Source organism: Enoplosus armatus, chromosome 12 (assembly GCF_043641665.1).
Source record: "Enoplosus armatus isolate fEnoArm2 chromosome 12, fEnoArm2.hap1, whole genome shotgun sequence".
Classification (NCBI taxonomy): domain Eukaryota; kingdom Metazoa; phylum Chordata; class Actinopteri; order Centrarchiformes; family Enoplosidae; genus Enoplosus; species Enoplosus armatus.
This window is the reverse complement of record NC_092191.1, coordinates 12,034,393-12,053,792: the sequence shown is the minus strand read 5'-3', so window position 1 is coordinate 12,053,792 and position 19,400 is coordinate 12,034,393. Positions and strand designations below refer to the sequence as shown.

The following is a 19,400-nucleotide window of genomic DNA, read 5'->3' as shown; positions in this document are numbered from 1 at the left end:
TAACAGTTTGTTGTGTTGGCAAACATTTCCTGTGAATGTTTGCTCTGTTTCAAATGGTCAAATGTGAATTATGTGTTTATATCAAACAGCTGTCTTTGTACAGCACCATTCATTATAAATAAAGTGTGATGCAGATAGTAATTATAGGACATATGTCAGTTCTCACTGCAGAATGCATGTGTAGACTGGCCAACATTTCTTTTCTGTTTCTGAATGTGTTTTTTTCACTCACTGGAACCGTCTTTCTTTTCCTCTTTCGCAGAATGAAAAGCCTCTGGGTCATTCAGCAAGCAGGTCCAGCAATATATCAAAGGTGAGCAAAGCACACACAAATGGAAAAATTTGAATGAATGATGTATGGCCTTCCTCCGCCACAGAGAGAGAAAAGAGAGAGAACATAAAGACAGGAGGGCGGTGGTGAGGTGAGCTCTGGAGGAAGGCAGAGAATGACAGACAGGACAGATATGTATGCAGTGGAGTGAGAGCGGCTGATAGATAACCTGCCTCTCTCGCATCACATCGTCCCCATCAGAGCTGCCTCTCTGATCAACCTCCCGAGAGCAGACGTGACCTCGGCTCCTCATCTCAGTGTGGCTCTCTGTCAGACAAATCTCTTCTCTCTCTGACTCTTGTCTTTCTCTATTTTCTCCCCTCTCTCCTCCCTCTCCCCTCCATCGCTCCCTCAGGCAAAGCTACGGCCTGCATTGAGTCCGACTCCAGGGTTTCAATCCTTGTTCTGCTGAGCCTCTTATAGGATAAACCCTTTACTTGTGCTAATAGATGTCAGGGTCACCTCATCACCACGGGACCGCTCCGGCAATAATGTTTGATCCTCGAGCCGGTCACTCTTTAAACGTGAGGAGACTCGGGAGAGAGGCGTATACTGTATGGCTGAGTAAAACAAACACAGACCGCTTTACATAACCTGACTCCCTGATCATTTATGGAGTTGATGATTTGACATTTGTTGAATTCATATGTAGACTGTAGACATTAGTACCCTCATGCTGCTCGGGAGGTTTCATGCACCTGATCACGGCCTGAGTCTTTTCGTATATCATATTTAAGTCAATATTCAATATGATATTAACATGTATATTTAACATATAGAATCATGACACAATATTCACATTTTTCACTACAGTAGAGCTGCACAACGCGCACTTTGAGGACAGTAAAATTAACCTGGTTTAAAGGAGAATTCTGTACTTTTATACCTTTATTTTGCGTCTTGTAATTTTGGTTGTCATTCTTGGATATGATAACATTTTGCTCCCCAGTTAAATTTGAGAGATCCAAACACCACAGCTTTATAACAAGAGTATATTTAGGCAAGCAACATGATATCCCCAATTTAACCCTTTTATCGACACCACTGATTTGATAGTGAAACCAAAAGTGAATAGATCCAAAATGTCCATTGTATTGTAAAAGTGTGTTGTGTGCAGTCGGTACAAAGTCTGCCAAAGTTGAACCAGAAAGTCCACCTGCGAAATCAAATGTTTACAACAGTCAAATTGGGTAATAACGTATTGGTGTACAGACTGGAAACAGGGGCAAACAGCTAGCTTAGCTCTGTTTGAAGGTAACACAACCTACCAGCATCTTTCAAGCTCATTGATTAGCATATTGTATCTCATTAGTTTAATTAGCCTTATATTTCAGTTATATCAGTTATGAGTGGTATCAAACTTCTCTGCAAACTCTTGGCAAGATAGTGAATAAGCATATTTCCCAAAATGTCGATTCCTTTAATGGTTTCCAGCAGGTTTTTGTTGTCTGTCTGTGGAGAGTACAGTGTTGGCTGGAGCTGCTGTGGCAGGATAGTGTGGTTTGATAGTATGATGAGGCTTAAAATAGCTGAAACCGATCAATTTAAACATGGCTTGTGAGGCTCAGTTATTGATGTTGCAGATCAGCTTGGGACACCACGGTAATTTCAAATATTCAGTCTAGTTTGAACAATAAGGCTGGATTTATAAATATGTAATGGAAATGATTCCACACACGAGATGGCCAAGAAATCTGAGTGCCAGTTTTCTCATCCGTGAACGGAGGGGTGGATTTAATTAGTTAACTGTTTCTGGACACCATGCATTGTCATTGAATGTCCTACCTAGGCCGGCATTCTTCTGATAAACGTCCGTGTAATGGAGTGATGGACATAAAGTATGAACAAGGCTCTTAAGTTTGACAGATTTAATTAATAATCGGCAGTCTGCCTGCCAGCTGGCGTTCCCTGCTTCTTTCTAAAGGGAAATACCAGTGACTGGCAGGTTTTAAATCTGTATTAATTGTTCTCTGGGCAGACGAGTCTGTCAGGAGTGTCAACGGTTAAAGAGAGTGAGTCAGCTTGTGACTGGAAAGGTTGCTGGTTTGAATCTCTAGACCAGTTCAGGATACCTGAGCAAGGAAATAGAATAGAAGTCCTCTCTAAACTCTTGACAGATGTCGTCAAAGACTTAAACTGAAAACACAAGATTTAACAGTGGATTGATATAGAGGTGTAATACATTTTGGGTAACACACCGTCTCCCTGAAACCACTTTCCCTGGAAGCTGCTTGGATCGGGATATGATCAGAAGATTATTTTATGCATATATGCAGTTTCCCCGCTCTCTGCAGTATTGGCAGGATGAGATGGAAGATTTTCATATTTCTAGCAGTGACTCAAATGTTCCTTTTTGCTCAAAGAATACAAAATGTAGGTCAAGTTCATTTATGATGCAAAGCTCCGGAAAATGAAAGATAAAGGCACTTTATGGATCACAGCTAAATGTACAGCTGGTAGGAACCTCCGTTCATTTACATGTGCATCTTGTCTGTACGAGCAGCTGGTGACAGTTTAATGGAGGATCTTGACTGATACGTGATTTGTTTTCAGTCGTTTCCACATGAGCTCCAGCCAGATTCAAAATCAGGACACCAAAACAAACCCTGCGTTGCTTCACATGGCACAGATTCAAGCTGAATCACATCGGCTCGTGTCAGATCAAATCAAAAATGAATGTGCTCGTATCCAATTGTTGACCTACTTCAAAGATATCTCTCCCTACATAAATAACCACAGCATCGGCCTGAGAGAGGGTATTTCATAACATCTCAAGCTTGGCATGACAATACAGTCTGGATCATTTGTATTTGAAAGCTCAAACATCCAAAGAATTTGTTCATTCTGTCAAAGTACGTGCTCCAGTTTTATACTGATAACCAGGCAGGATACTTGTGGTCTTTTTTTGCTGTCTAACTTCTGACTTTTTTTCGCGTTGACAGTCGCTGAACTGTTGGTGTTTTCCTTAATCAAACAGCGTTCTCCTCTCTGAGGATGACTCAGAAAAACATCAACTCTCCAGGTATCCAGTAACTTGTAACACTCCCACTGTAATACCTGTCATGAGACACACACACACACACACACACACACACACACACCAGGAGAGAAAGATTTATATAATAACAGGAAAACAAGCTGCAGCATTTAGCTAGGGGGTGAATTGTTTCATAAAGATGATATTGCCTCCACCAGTGAGCTTGTCACTGTGGGGGGATTCAGGTGTATGTTTTTAGATATAAATGTATACGTGCATCCACAGCTAAAAACTCATTATCTCTCGTCTGCTCTGTTTTTGTTTGTTCATTGATTCATTTATTCAGAATGTGTCTTTTATCGAGCTGTTTAGAAAGAAATTGTCTGGAGAATTGTGAAAGAAAAGTGGAATTGAGGGCAAATAATCAGCGTTTTTGTTAACTGAAAGAATGGTCAGTGTAGAATATATAAAAGCAGCTCTGAAAGCTTTAGTGGGCTCAGGATTGCCCGTTGATTTGGCAGGAGGTGATTTTCCACTCGGCGAGGTCAGGAGGCTTAGCTGTAGCCGTTTCTCTCTGTAGCACAGTGCCAGGGAGCTGCGCGATGCCTCCTACACTGTTTGGGAAGGAATTAAACTATTACATTCCTTATAAAGACACAAAGCAGCGACCCACTGCTCTGTGGGCTGCCGTTGATAGTCAGCCAAACATCTGGTGGTGCTCTAAAATTCAAGCTGCTGCAGTTTTGCTGTTCTTCAGGCTCCATTGCTGCAGTGCACAACCCGAGTCTGTCCTCCAGAGCTCTACAGGACCAGTTCTGCTGGTCTGTTCAGCTTGGCAGACCACTGGTGTTGAAACCAGGAACTGAGCCAAGCCACTATTTTGAAGAAAGTGAAATTGATTGTTAATTTCTTGGAACACATCATAGTTTGTTTTGTTTTCTTTGTTGGAATGCTGGCAGCATAGCTAATTTTTACAGGTTTCTACTGAAGCTGGCTCTGGTCCCTGGAGACCTGAATGGTTTTATTACAAAATGCTTTTGGTGAAAAATGCCATTATTGCTTAATTTTCTGCAAAGTTGTAAAATGACACCTACTGTATGAAAGATAGGCAAAAAAATAGTATAAATACTGATGGAAATGCACTTTATCTCCACATTTACAATCTCTGCTGCAAAGGTGGGTCAGCTATGTAGGGCTACAACTATAATGATTATTTTTATGATGGATCTGCATATTATTCTTCATACCCATTACTGTTTCTCAGGGCTCCAGTTGACTGGAGACTTCAGATTGCTTGTTTAGTCTGATAAACCAATATTCAGTTTGCTATCATACATCACAGAGAAAAGCAGCATATCGTCACATTGGAGGAGCTGGAACAAGAAAATGTTTAGCATTTTCTTTGAAAGGTTGCTTTAAAAAATGACTGAAAAGATTAGTAAATTATCAAAATAGTTGCTTATTAATTTTCTGTCGGTGGACTAACTAACTCATCATATCGGTGCTACTGCTAGTCAATAATTCCAATTAGCTCTTTAATATTAACGTTTCCAGAGGAACATGGGGCACAGATGATTTGGTCTTTTAAGAGTCTTTTAAGATTATTTTAACATGTCAGTCTCAGAAGTCATGAGCCTGCTGTTTAGCAGTATTTATCAGTGATTCTAATTATGATTTTTCAACTCGTAAATAGCGTTCACATCAACAGTTGTAATTGTAACAGTGATACTCAGACTTTTATGAAAACTCTGAAATATTCAACTTGCACTTTATATTATGAAGTTGCCCGAAAACCAACAAACATGTCTTTGTCAAGTATTTTTAACCCTCACATGACCAACTCTGTAAGCATACAACTGTCTTTGGTTGTCAGATGACATGAACGCTCACAAGTCTCATATGGTATGAACAATAGTCCTTTTTCTTTTGTTCTTTTGTTTTGTCAGACATAAAAAATGAAAAGGTTTCTATTTAATTATATGGTGGATGTTGACACATTGGGATTGTTTTGTGTTATTTTCAAGGTCCAGAATGAATGTTGATGCTTATTTCCTATGTTGCTTTTCTATTGGCATCTTGTCAACATCTGGTCCGTACTGCTTGTTAGAAGCTTCTCACTGGGAGGCACTTTGAAAGTTCCCAGTGTCTAGAAAATGAGAGCTGTTGGGAGACTGTTTCACCGAGCACAATATACAGGTCATATAGTGAGAATATGATGTGAGGCTGGATTTGATCTATTTAGCTCATCAGAGCCAAAGAACCGAATGAACCAAGAACTGAATTGACAAATTTAAGCGTTTAAGGCTTTTGTTCAGTTTCAAAAGTAGAAAGTGGCAAGGCCACCTGACACAATTTTCAAATATCATCGCCTGCAGTGTTTTGGTTATCCATTAAACGCAGGCACTTGTTTACTCATCAAAGGTCCTCGTCATAAGAGAGGCAGTTATGAGAGAGGAGATGCTTAATAGAAATCTGAAGAGTCGTACAGGCCGTAAGGAAGTTAATCATTATCTATTATCATTATCCATTAGCTATCTCCACTGTTATCATCACTCTGTTGTTTGACTCTGCTCAGTTGGTTATCTATCGGCCAACTCACACAAGATGACAACATGAATGATTAACAGAGGCAATACTGGAACATTATGTTTACACAGCTAGAATAAAGTAAGGAATAAAGATACCATCTGGTGTCATCGGTGCAATCATGATCTACCTCTTTTTTATCGGTTTATATTCAGATTTCAGTCACATGATTCTTTAGCTTAGCACCTGTCATCACTTTTTTGTTTTTAGTCATTGTTGAAGTGTAGAGATGAAGCAGTATGTTCCACCTATGCAGCTAAATATAGTGCTAGTTGCAAAATAATGTGTTGTCACTTTGATCTAATCTTTCTGTCTCTCACCCACTTCTCAGTGCTGTCTGTTCATTTTACATTTATTCAGCCTTGAAGGTGAACTATTAAAATAAGATGATGAAATGAAATATTAAAGGGGAATTAAAAGATGTGGTGAACCTGCAACCTTGAATTAACTATTAAAGAATGACAATAGAAAAGAGAAGGACAGCATGTTTGTGTGTTTGTGTGCAAGTGAAAAAAGACGGTTAAAGGGAAGCTGAGCTGCTCATGTACAGACAGAAAAACAGGCCGAAGGGCATAGCTGGACATTGAATTTTCTATTGATCGGTGTCAGGCCGTGAGCTATAAATTTCCCCTTAGTTAGAAATGAAATCAATAGGTAATTAGTTTCTTATTGAAATTACCAGCCCCCCCGTGTCTTTACGTTTGCAACCCAAACACATCTGATCCCGTTCTTAACCATCCCTCCCTGCCCAGCCTGCGCGGCGTCATTCTGGAAGAGCACTGGCATGTTAGGTACATATGGCTATTTTCTTGTTTAAGATGTGAAGATTGATACCACTCTCTTAGCTTAGCATTAAGACTGGAAGCAGGGGGAAACAGCTAGCTTGGCTCTGTCCAAAGTTTAATAAAAACTTCTTAGAGTCTTGTCGTCACTGTCAGGGGAGACTCCAGGGAGTCACTGTGTTCGGCCAAGAAATAGTCCAGATTAACCCTCAGATGCATTCCTCTGGTCTTTAATGACCCAGGACTACAGTACAACCGGTCTAATTCATTCATTTCATTCAATGAAGCACTCAACTCCCTGGGATTCCTTAAACTATGTGTTTTTAACAATGTTCTGGTCAAAAATGATAAAACGTAGTTGTGTAATGTTTTTCTCTAAAAGGTTTATAGGATCGGTAGAGACCTGAGGTATGTAAGAAGACAAATGCAAGTGATAGTAATGCTGTGTTATCCAGTTTGGCCTCATAATGGCACTGACAATGCCAGACAATCATACAGGTTTTAAACAAGAAAGTCAAACTTATTTAAAAGAGAAAACAAAAACAAATGGTGAAGTTATTACCCAAACCGTCCGTAGTAAACATCCATCACAGTCTACAGACTGACTTGTTGGTTCAGCTTTGACCTATCGTACTTATCGTAGTTGTGTGTGCACGGTTTTCCTGTGTTCATATCACATCGTTCAAACGGTAACTTCAAGCAGCCCAGAGGGGAAAACATTCAGGTCGGCCTACGACTTGTAATTCCAAGTTGGAGATATTGGGAGTTTTCTGACAGCAACAATATCTTCCACTTGGTAACAACAGCTGCAGAAGTGACAAGAAAGCAGCGGCAAAATGGCTGCAAAGCCTTTATTGCTTGCAGTTACATCTAAATAAAATCCAATATTACTACTAATAGAATCAATTCAGCTGATTTAAAAGGATTTACACAGTTTTAATCTTGTTTCACTTGTTAATGAACGGCTCCATATAAGTGATGTGAATACAAGACTTGCACCATAAAGGAATAATGCACGAACACCTCTAAACTGGAATAACGGGATGACGTCTTCTTGCCCATTCTGCCGACACTGCGTGAAGGCAGCCTTATTACTGACTTTCAGTGTTTTCTTATAAAGTCATTTACATAATCTGTTGGCTTGTTTACTCGTATGGTCGTCTGGCCGCTCGTGTTTCTTGCCGCATCAGACTTTGTTGTAGGGATGTTGTTGTGTTCCTGGATCTCGGCAGTAAATTTGATGAGTAAAATGTGATCATAACCATTACAAATGGTGGCCAATACTTTGTAAATAAAGTTGTAATAAACCAGAAGTTTCCTTTTAAAATCCAAGATCATTTGAAGTAATCCTCACCATGCTGTTTGTGTAAAATAAATATTGGTGAAAGCTACAATAGATAATGCTGAAGGTATTTTTATTATAACAGCCTTGTACCTGCAGGTGCATCTGTTTAAAAATTCTCTGTGGAGTCTGAACAAGTCTGCAGCCTCACGTCCTCCAGCTGTGCCTTTCTCAGCGCCTCACTCTTCATAACTCTCCCTCTGTCTCGCAGTCTGTCTCCTCTGTGCTTCGCTCCGTGGCAGCCTGGTGTTTTGCCTGATCTGTGACGCACTGAGACAGATTTTGCCCGACACTACTTTAATCAGATAGATTAACTGCCAGTATTGTGTTTTTCCTTTTTATCATCCTGTGCTTCAGTGTGTGACGCGCTTTCACTCTTTCTGTGAAGATCAGATCTCCCCACATGGGACCCCTGCCCTGGCAACACAGGAAATATGATTTCATCCTGTTTGTTTAATAATACAGTAGTTATTTCTTATTGTAGTTATATCTTTGTGCATGTGTTTTGTTCCTCAGGCGGGGAGCCCGACCTCAGTCAATGCTCCATGCAGTTTCTCAAGGACGTCGGTTTCCCCCTCCAGCCAGGACATCTGCAGGTACAAACCACTCCAACCTCATTTCATTCTCACTGCCAGTGATGTAACTTATGTCCACAATAATATGAACACATGAGGACAAGAAATTGAATCTATTTATCAGTTCGTTACTGGCAAAGAACCTGATCAGTGGGCGATGTTGGTTTACACTTTATCCTTGAGCAATATACTGTGAGAAGTAGCCTTGGGTGCGAGTAACTTGCTGTAAAATGGATTTTATAGTAACAAATGTTCGGTATTTTCATGTAGAGGCAAAGGCCCCGAAACCTTTTATCTCCGTTTTTTTCAAATTCCTTTGTTTTCAAATGCATGATGTCTTTTCCATTTCTCTTTCTTTGTCCTTTCCCGTTCCTTCTCCTGCTATCCTTTGCCACCGTGGTCAATCACACTCCTCTTTCACAAACACACATGCACAAACACTTTCACAGCAGCAGTCAGGATCAGGACTGTCAGAAGCAGACTGCAGTGGTTCTGTTGAATTCTAACGGTAAAACCTGTCATGGTTCAGGAGGTATTTCAGTGACCACCCTCTGCACGGACGCTCTGCCAGCCTCCAAACACTCCAAACAACGAGACTGGCTCTCCCTGCTCCGCCCCGCCTCCGTCAACATCCGCCCCAACAGCTCACTCAGGTTTTCTGCGTCTCTGAATGACATAGGCCAGCGCGTGGACAGTCTTTGTCGCGGTCTGCACTTTATAGACCGCACCTGCTCTGAGGGAGAGCTGGAGCTGAAGCCCGAGCCTGCTCAGCCACCCGGCTCAGATCGAAGGGCGCAAACACTCAACAGCAAGCTGGCTGCACCCACACACCAGAACCCAAACCCGGCCTTCTCAACACGCACCCACCCCCACCTCGTCCCCTCCTTCACCAACAACTACAAATACATGTTGGGCATTCCTCCCGCCAATTGTGTCCCATCTGACCCTGCCATCATCGCCCCTCCTCCTCCTCTTTCCAACATCCACCTCCACCCTCATCACTCTCCGAGCGCCCACTTCCTCCGTCTCCTCCTCCCCTTCTCTCGATCCTCTACCTCGGCCAGCCTGCAGTGTTCTGAGCTGGGTAGCTACGCCTCTCACCTCCACATCACCAAGTCCTCTAGTGCCCTGCTGGAAGGCAGCGAGTCAGGGTTTCCCCCCGAGGATCTACTGGGAGATGACGACGTATTTGAGGAAGACCGGCCCAGTCCAACTCCAAAGGGCACGGCCCAGCTGGCAACCCCAGACACAGTCCCCCTGGCTGGGCCAGGTGCTCTTCTAGCCCCCCTGTGCTATATGGATGAGGACAGCGACTTGGACTGCTGCCCGTCCCCTTTGTCAGAGAAAACTGGGCCACTGTCACCTTATTCGCTATGTGAGGACTGCTGCAGGTGGGTGACTGTCTGGATGGTGTAATCCACGCCCACCCCTCCTGTGACTTGGTAGAGCCCAGACCACCCCTGTGCCGTTACGTGGCAGTAAACCCCAGAGCCCTGTGGAGTAGTGGAGAGCTTCTGTAGTGTAACTACCCAGCAAATACCTTACACCACAGCAGCACCCTGCTCGGAGTGGAGCTGTTAATCAGCAGAACCTGACACCTAGATGCTTTAGTCTACACACACTGCAACACCGTACGCCTCTTCCTCAGCTGTCCCGATTCAACCCCTCATGTGTGTCGAGAACAAAACTGTGACTTCATTTCATTTCATACCATTTCATTTTGCTTCACTGTTATCTACGGGTTCTGCTGTGTTTTTCATTGTGCTGTCGAGCTTTGCTTTTTAAATAATTTCTCATTGTTACAAGATCGATGAGGCATTAAAGTGTCTTATATGGGCTGTGAAAATTTGTGATTGATTTTTGCTCATAAGCTTCACGCTTTGCAGTAGAGGCAGGAATAGGGGGCAATGGCAACACTGAGGAAAAGATAGAGGCGCAGAGGTTAGGGTAGAAAATTTAATAGTATTGAGGAATGGAGTGTGTCTCCGTGTGAGAAATAGCGGAACAGAAGCAGACTGGGGACAATAAACGGCACTGAACCGATGGAGTCCGTCTGATTGGGTCAACAGGGCCGTCATCAGTCTTCTTCACGTGGCAGTCTGTGCGCAATCTGATTGGCAGAGCCAGGCCATGTTAGGAAGGACAGATTGTGAGTAATATTTGATTACAGACCAGGTCATGGCTGCGTGGCCCCTACAGATGAGGCTTGCTAGCAGTAGATCTTACTATGTCGCCAAGAAAAGAAATTCTGAGCCCTACATAGATCACGTGGAGCTCTTCTGGGTTACAGTATCTGTCTGTCAATAGTTCACTCTCAACAACCCAGTGAACTGCAGCCAGGCGAAGTCTTAAACACAAAGTAATATCAATTACATATGTCTGTCTTGTTTCGGGTTTTTTGTCCCCTCAGCTGTGGTTTGTGCATGTACTCCGTTCCAGATTATACGTCTTATACGTCAGCTGTGGGCCGATGGAGAAACATGAGCTTAGAATTGGCAAGGTGACGGCCAGAGATCAGGAGGCAGATTATTGGCTTCAAATAGCCTGCGTAGTCTGTGACCGCACACACACACACACACACACACACACACACACACACACACACACACAAACAAACACATCGTGCCAGCTTTCTGTCAGGTGGCTTGAAGCGTGAGCTCAGAGCAGAGGCTGTCCTCACCTGTTAAACAGTGTGTGGGTGGTTGTTTTTCACAGACGAATGGCAATGTAAATTATTAGCCAGCTCTTTTATTGACAACATTTCAGAAAGTAATGATTGTGAGCTTGATAAGAGGTGACTTTGTCTCTTTCCTTATCAGAAATGTCACCTTTTTAGAGAAACCTAAAGGTACAAACATGTTTACATTCACCGTTTCTCACCAAAACACACTGTGTGTATCCTAACACACGTATTAAATGCATTTACTTCCTCCATAAAACATTTCCAAAAGATTTCTATGAATATTTTTAAAACTGCTTACATCCTTGTGTACATTGGCTAGTTACGTTGCCTTGTTACGTTCTGTGACGCATTACTGCTACATCTGTTCAGCAGAAAGGCGTAGAAAACGGGGGTCATTTAACCCCCAGTTCATTTGATAGACATCCTTTGAAGTAAATGGCAATTTTTACAGTGAGGCTTACATTTCTTTGCTTTGACTGCCTTTTCACCTTCTCCAGTTCTTGCATCTTGCTTTGACTCTTTTCTTCTTCTTCTTCTTCTTCTTCTTCTTCTTATTGTCTTATGGCATTACCGCCCTCTGTGGTCCTCAAGCATGTACTAGTAGAGCACCAGATATAAACAAAACGGGGACAAAAACATTGCTCTACAGGGTACCTTTAAACTTTTATGTCTGACAGTATAAACCAACTGGAGTCTGTGTAATTCCTTCACCTTTCTCCGAAAGATAAGTTTCTTCTCAGCAAATTTAATATTCTCTTTTAAGGCAAGCATGGCCACACAGAGAGAGACAAGTAAGCTAGTAAGACTTGCAGAGAGGGGAAAGGAGGGAAAAGGGAGATGGCTTCCAGTGGTGCTGCTGCTAATTGAATTGTGTTTTTCTCTGATCGGCGTATCTCCGGCAGAGTGTAGAGCTTAAACAGTTCAGACCGAACTGAACTGGCTGAGAACAGGAGAGAACAAAACGCCTCGGATGTCATACTCTGCCCCATACCACCCCTATGAAAATCTGTTTAGCAGAAATGCAAAAACAACAGATTGGTGTTGAAAAATTCATTTGAAAATAAATACATAAACATTTCAGGACGGGGGCAGAGCAAGGAATAGCTTGAGGGAGGGGATCTTAGAGCGACATGTTGAGAGAGTGAAGAGTGGAAAGATCGAATGAACGCCACAGGAGAAAAGTACGCGGAAACAGACAAGAGAGAACAGGAAGAAAGTGAATGCCTCGCCAGGGCTGTAATGTTGCCGAGCTTGTTTCCCTCTCAGCCTGTGCTGTTTGTGATTTCCTGACTCTGTTTTTTTCACATTTTAATGTTGACATACTCTTAACGGCGCCTCTGCCATCTTAAAATTACTGTTAAACAGGGTGTGTTTTGGCTGCTCAAGCGACGCAAATTAAATTTTAACTTCCCTCCCATGATTAACAGTGCTTGGAATGTGCGGCTGCTGACACAGATACAGTAAATATAGCTGTAAGCTGAAGAGGGTTTGGGATTATTCTGTCAAATATATGGATGTACATGTTACTTTGAATGGCGAAGCTGAATGTTGTGTGCTCTATTTGTGAAATATCTATCTTTAAAGTGCCTTTTTCACCTGTTTATATACAATTTTAGCTGTTTCAAGCAGGTGAAGCCTCCTTGAAACTGAAATTTCTCAGCTAAAAATCCCTGCAGTCTCTTCCACTCATGTTGTTTACTGATCACTTTATTGCCACTGTAGCTCCATGTGGAGGTGTAGGTATTTGATTTGATATGATTATCCCCTCCTACATTTAAAAAAAACCCACATCAACATTAGAATAATTTGTCAAATCGGTCCAGTTCTGCTGGCGCAGAGCCTCGATATGAGCAGCAAGAGAGTCCAGGTCCTCAGGCTGATTTTTTTTTTTTTTTGAAAGAGTAGTACAGTGGAGTATGTGTGGGATGAGAATGTGCAGTTCAACATCTTGTGATCCATGCAAACAAACACAAACAAAGCAGCCAGCCATAACCAATAGCAATACCAGAAACACTCTTCCAGAGATGTTAATTGTGCCTCTTCGGTCTTCATTCCACTCCCTCCACCTCCTCCTCTATTTGAGAAACTCGTAGAAATGACCTATTTTTATCCCCTTTTGTTCACTTGGTCTTTAAATCTTGTAACACTCTGGCCAGATCAGTTAAGTCTGGAAATAGAAATTCACTTTCTAACGTGTGTGGGCACGTGTGGGTGTGCATGTGTGTCTTCCTGTGTTCTTATCCTCCCTTGAACCGGGATAAAGACAAACCCAGTCGAACACCCTGGTCTCATCTCCTTCTCCACCTTTCTTTGCTTGTTTTTTCTTCCCGAGAGAGAAGTGCCACCGCTCTCTGCATCAAACGTAGAAGCCTTTCCTGGTTTATGCATCCGCTGCTAGGAATCAGTAGAAAAAGTGGCTTTGAAGTATAGGTTGAAATAACTACTTGCACCCTCCCTTGTGTAGCCTGTATCCATTTAACCATGAAGTCTCTGCAGAGGGAACCATGTGCACTTTATTCTACACTACAACAGTCTTTTTATAATTGCTCTGCTAGTCTAGCCCGAGACATCAGCCTGACCTTTAATCAAAGTTGTGGTGGAACAAGCAGCAGCTTAGATTCGGGCTTATTGCTCCTTCACTGAGGACTCTGCCTTGGTCTAAACAACAGGGTCAATGTCCTGACATTGAATTCAGAGATTATAATGACTTTAGCATCTGCTTCCTGCAAGTGGGGTGTGATATTGACTTGATTTGGAGGTAATAGGTTGCTCTAATAACCTTCTCCAACCCCTCATTTTGTTCCTCACCTCTGAAACTCACTGCTTTAGTCTGTATACACTCTCACTTACACCGAACAGACAGTAATAGACAAATACACTCCTCCTTAGTGTGGATGACTAATAGCTCCTGTCCTCCAACCTGTCAGTCAATGTCCAATATGTGATCTTGAGGAGGAGAAGGGGGACCGCTTCGGTGTGATATTAAAAACCTGATTGGTTCCTCTTCCTGAGAAAAGACTGTCCAGCAGTCCTTAGAGGTAGCAGACACCTAATCAAATGTTCCAGTTGTCGGTACATGTGCCCAGAATACCTTACAGAGCATCTACAGGGCCTGAACACAATATCACAAACGTGCAGGCAGTAGCATTGCAGTAAATACTAGATTTGAGAAGCTTTGAAAGTTCAAGGCTGATAACAAAGGTTATTTTTGGTTTGTGGTGGTGTATTGCAGTGATGGAGAAGCTCAACTAATTTAACACCACGTGTTGCAAATGAAAGTCTGTGAAAACTATGTTAGCAAGCAGCCGATAAATGGTTATAGATAGCTAAAAGTGACTGACAAACAGTTGAAATAGTTATTGGTAGTAGTTGTAATACAAATGCAAAGTTGACTAATACAACCTAAACATGGACAGTTGAATTGTATGAAATAATATTGTAACAATATCTACTTTTCTATAGTTAATGACATAATCCACGCATAAGAACATGATGGGTGGTGTTGATGTTAAAGTTGTTGTTGATTATATTGTCTGCACTCCCTGCATGTGTCAGCCTAACAGAGTTATCATTACAGGCAACTTGTATCAGTTCCTCCAACACTGAGACTAAGATTGCTACTGCTACATCAGCACGGTATCTGAGATTAGATTTTCTGTGTTCAATTTTGTGCTGCGATGTCGCTCGAATACAGAAGGTTCTTTTCTAAAAATGAAGTGAAGTGAAATGAAGTGCTTTGAATCAAATTAGTTTGTCTTGATTGAGTTTGTTCATGTGGGGCATGTATTGTCCCCAGCGTTCAGGGTCTAAATATCCTTTTATATTTGTGAAATTATACCCCCACCTGCCATGCTTTCCAATATCTGTGGTAAGTGTGAAATAAATGAGCATTTTCTGAACACCTCGTCTTATTATAGGTACTACTAGAGAATGATACAAGTTTGCTGACATATATCTCAAGTTTGCTTGAGTTTGGGGAAATATCTGTCAGCTTTGCCTGCCAACTTTTCTCTGTTTGATCTTTCCTCTTCCCTGTCTTCCTCCTATTACAGCTGTCTTGCCTCTAGCTTAGTGTTGACTTGTATTCTTTGGCTCCCGTAGGATTTGTCACTGTGAAGGGGATGACGAGAGTCCTCTGATCACACCATGCCACTGCACGGGGAGCCTGCGCTTCGTCCACCAGTCCTGTCTACAGCAGTGGATCAAGAGCTCCGACACTCGCTGCTGTGAGCTCTGTAAATATGAGTTCATCATGGAGACCAAGCTCAAACCGCTGCGCAAGGTAAGACACAGTCTGCATGTGTGCATATTCCTCTGAAGTGGAACGTAAAGTCAATTAATGTTCACGTTCATTAGTTCAGTCTCAGTGGATAAATTTAGGCTGCCGTCGCAGCTCTGCCTCCAAGTGTCCCAACTAAGCTCACATCACTCCTTCGTTATGAAGCTGAAAATGCCAAAAGCTGTCTCCAATCTGTCACGCAGATAACACAAGCATGACACTGAGCTTTGAAGCCGTTTTCATAAGCGGAACTTTTTCGGGGTGGGGGGTTGGGGGGTGTGATTCATTTCAAATGGTTTAGAGGCAGTACACTTCCATTAAAGTCTCTTATCAATCGCTGTGGCCTGGAGATAGCAGGACACTCTAATTAAAATTCCTCCACCCTTCATTAGCTGCACAAAAGGCCTTAAACAAATGCTCCGCTGGTAATAGCTTCTGAATCCCACTGGTGAACATCGAGGTTGTTCGTGTGCGAGCTCGCAAAGAAATTCTAGATGAGATGAGGACGTCGGTCTGGTATGAAGTGTTTATGAAAGGATGCTTGGTTTCGTCTGCAACATTTCGTCTAAATGACCCTGCAATCGTGCCATTTCATCGCTGAATACATGAGTAATGCATTTGGATGTTGGGAGAGCCTATACAGCTTATTTACAAAACTGATCTGATGCTGCTGGCATTGTATTTTGTGTTTTCTTTGTATCGCGGGGCTCATTTCCTGATGATGTATTGTGAAGCCAGTGATAGACAAGGTACCTGGCCTCTGTGTGCTGGGTGCTGTATGCCACTTTTCTTCTCTATCTTACTCGCCTCGCCAAGAAGCATTAGGTAGCATTGGATCTTAATCACAGTAGCTTGAATGCTCCTCATCAAATGTTTCGACACTTAAATTGCTGTGTTTGAAGGCATGCTTCTGTTTTTGTGTGTGAACGCACTGTTGGTGCCTCCTTTTGACCTCAAATGTCCTTCCTTTGTCCTCCTCGTGTTCAGTGGGAGAAACTACAGATGACGGCGAGCGAGAGGAGGAAGATCATGTGTTCAGTTACCTTCCATGTCATCGCCATCACCTGCGTGGTGTGGTCGCTCTACGTTCTCATCGACAGAACAGCAGAGGAAATCAAACAAGGTCAGCACAGACTCAGGCGCACACACACACAAAAAGAAAGCATTAACGTGACGTCATTGTCTGTGTTGGATGTAATGTTGTGTTGGATGTCATCCATTCATCCACAATCTTCCATCGTCTTGAGTCATTCATGTACTGTATTTAATGACAACTCTGCATAACTGTGTAGTGTTAATTCAGTGGCATGAGTATTGAGTGTGAATAGAGTGAAATGTTCTCTAAGATTGGAAAATATGTGGGCGTAATTCACTCGCAGAAGCTCAGTGGGCATCAAAGTCACGACTGAGAGCGAACTAATGTGTAGAAGAGTGTGCTTCTTTAGAGATGATTTCTGTCTGGTTTTTTGGACTTCCCTTTGGATCTCAGACCTGTAGTCCATAAAAGAGAAAGTTAAGAGATAAAAGAAAAAAAGAAAAGAGATTTAAAAAATTGATATTTACGTCTATCACCCTAAGACCGTGTTTGAGATTGAGGCGTTCAGAGTGCGATTGCTATTGCAAAGTGAGGTGATTTTGGTTCATTCGCACTTCTTCAAGGGGCTTAGATCAAGTTTTGTGCGCGTGGTGTGAATGAGAATTACATGGTTAGTCTTGTTGTAAAAGGAAAAAAATGAAGTGAATAGTTTGACATTTTGGGTAATACTCTTATTTGCTTTCTTGCTGAGAGTTATTTAATATGAATGTAAAGCCAGCAGCCAGTTAGCTTAAGTTAACACAAAGACTGGAAACAGCTAGCTGATTTCCCTTGTTTCTAGTCTTTGTGCTAAGCTAAGCTAACCGGCTGCTGGCTGTAGCTTCATGTTCAGCTTACAGACATTAGAGTGGTATCAATCGCCTCATCGAGGGGAGAACGTGAATAAGCGTATTTCCCAAAATGACAAACTACTCCTTTAATGACTTTGTGGGCACTTCTTGTTGACCCCACAGTCTGTTTTTATTCTGTGTCCAGTCAATTTTTTTGTTTATGTGCCAAACTGGAACCCGCTGCTTACCATAGACTGTAGCAATAACACTGGGGAACACAATTTTTGTTGAGTTAGGTCTGACAGCTGTTTTTAACAAATTTTTGGGTGCGGAATCCAAAACTGATCTCAGTTTTTCTCTATCACGTCAAGTTTTTGAACTATAGGATCCCCGTTTTCTTAAAAAATATGAAAAATACTGTACTTAACAGATATGTGTGTGATAGTACTGACCTATTGGGAGCTGCACACACCTCTCACCGCACTGTCTCAATTGTGACTGCACAAACAAGTTGCCACGTAGCTGTAGATGAGTCCAATCGTAATCAGCTGGCAAGTCTTACTACAGCTAATCAGTGGAATTTTGCTTATCGGGAGGGTAAGCTGTGGAGAAAAAACTTGACGTGCTAGAAAAAAACTGACTGCAATTTTGGAATCAGCATGCCAACTTTAGTTTTAATCAGCATAAAAATCTAACTCAACAGAATAATTTTTTCAAATTGTTCCCCAGTGTAATCCAGCATGTGGACAGTATTTTATCATTATGGTCTTTTAAAACCTCAGAACAAGAGGAAAACGTGACTAAGCCCCTTTAACACCCCCTAGTGCCTGGATCACTCCTTACATCCATCTTGACCAAAGTGGTCAGTGGCGCTCGGTTACGGACAGATTGTCGTCGCCATCGTCAGAGCGCTGTGCTCTCGCTATCATGGCTGAAAATGGAGAAGGCTGCTTTAACGATGAGCTGTCGTATCATCTGCTGGCACTACGTCTTCTGCCACTCATTCCTCTCTGGCATATTTGGTGCTTCTGAGACAGTGTACGGATGGAAGAGCAGACTGTGCCTGTTTAGCCCAACCTGATGATTCAGACTGTCAGGTTCAATCACCATGGTGATGCCAAATAGTTCCTCACCAGTCCTGTTTGTCCTCTGCCAAGTCACACAGAACCACAGTTATGTTTTTCTCACAATTTGCTTGCAAAGATTACAGCAGATTTAGATTTAATACACCTTGAAATGTATTTGGTTTGTGAATCAGATTGAATGTTTATGATTGCATGATGAATTACATTTTAAAGTGTGCAACTGTGATATTTGCTTCTGCGCTTTGCCTTTTTTTATCAATCTGTTTGTATGTCTTTGGTAATACATGATACTTACACTTTCTTTACCCATGCAGCCGGAAGAATCCCAGGTAAACATTTCAACTTTGACCTTTTGACTTTCAAACTGTGTTTTCCCCCACGTCAGCCTTTCTGTCAGCTGTATCCAGTTCTTTTCCAACTGCACTTTACACCCCTTTTCTTTCCCTTTCCTTCCGCCTTGATTTCAGGATAAAAATGATACTTCTTCACCCTTAAAAGCTGGTTATATTCACACCACCACCTCACTGAATGTTCCAACCTAATGATCGCAGACAAGCAGAGTCGAGGAACATGCTGTGATTTATTTTCTGTTATGCTTTGTGACTGAGGGTTTTGATTAAAACAAACCGCACTGAGATATTCTCACACAACAAACGACACATTCATCTCTTCTCATAAAGTTAGATACAGAGCACAATAATGCTGTCCTGCATAAGCATAGTTAATACTGTTAATGTTTGCCTTGGTTGAATTGGTACTCCTCCTGTTATATCCGGGATTTTTGTATTTCATTCCAATACTTATCATCAAAGGTAGGATTTAGTAACTCAGTTGTGGACCTCTCTTGTGTTCATGTCTCAAACTACCTGAAATATAAAAGCCAACATGAAAAGA

The 19,400-nt window shown here is 42.1% G+C and overlaps 1 protein-coding gene across 2 annotated transcripts in view; it reads left to right on the top strand.

Annotated features, from left to right (window-relative positions):
• marchf8 (membrane-associated ring finger (C3HC4) 8) overlaps nucleotides 1-19,400 on the top strand; it is a 72,484-nt gene that overhangs the window by 51,791 nt on the left and 1,293 nt on the right. Inside the window, exons 3-7 of one of the 2 annotated variants that reach the window (XM_070916307.1) lie at nucleotides 263-313; nucleotides 8,535-8,614; nucleotides 9,043-9,984; nucleotides 15,378-15,558; nucleotides 16,543-16,678. In XM_070916307.1, coding sequence (XP_070772408.1) covers nucleotides 263-313; nucleotides 8,535-8,614; nucleotides 9,043-9,984; nucleotides 15,378-15,558; nucleotides 16,543-16,678 — 1,390 coding nt within the window. The remainder of the gene's footprint in view (nucleotides 1-262; nucleotides 314-8,534; nucleotides 8,615-9,042; nucleotides 9,985-15,377; nucleotides 15,559-16,542; nucleotides 16,679-19,400) is intronic. The other variant, XM_070916308.1, reaches the window with a different exon arrangement.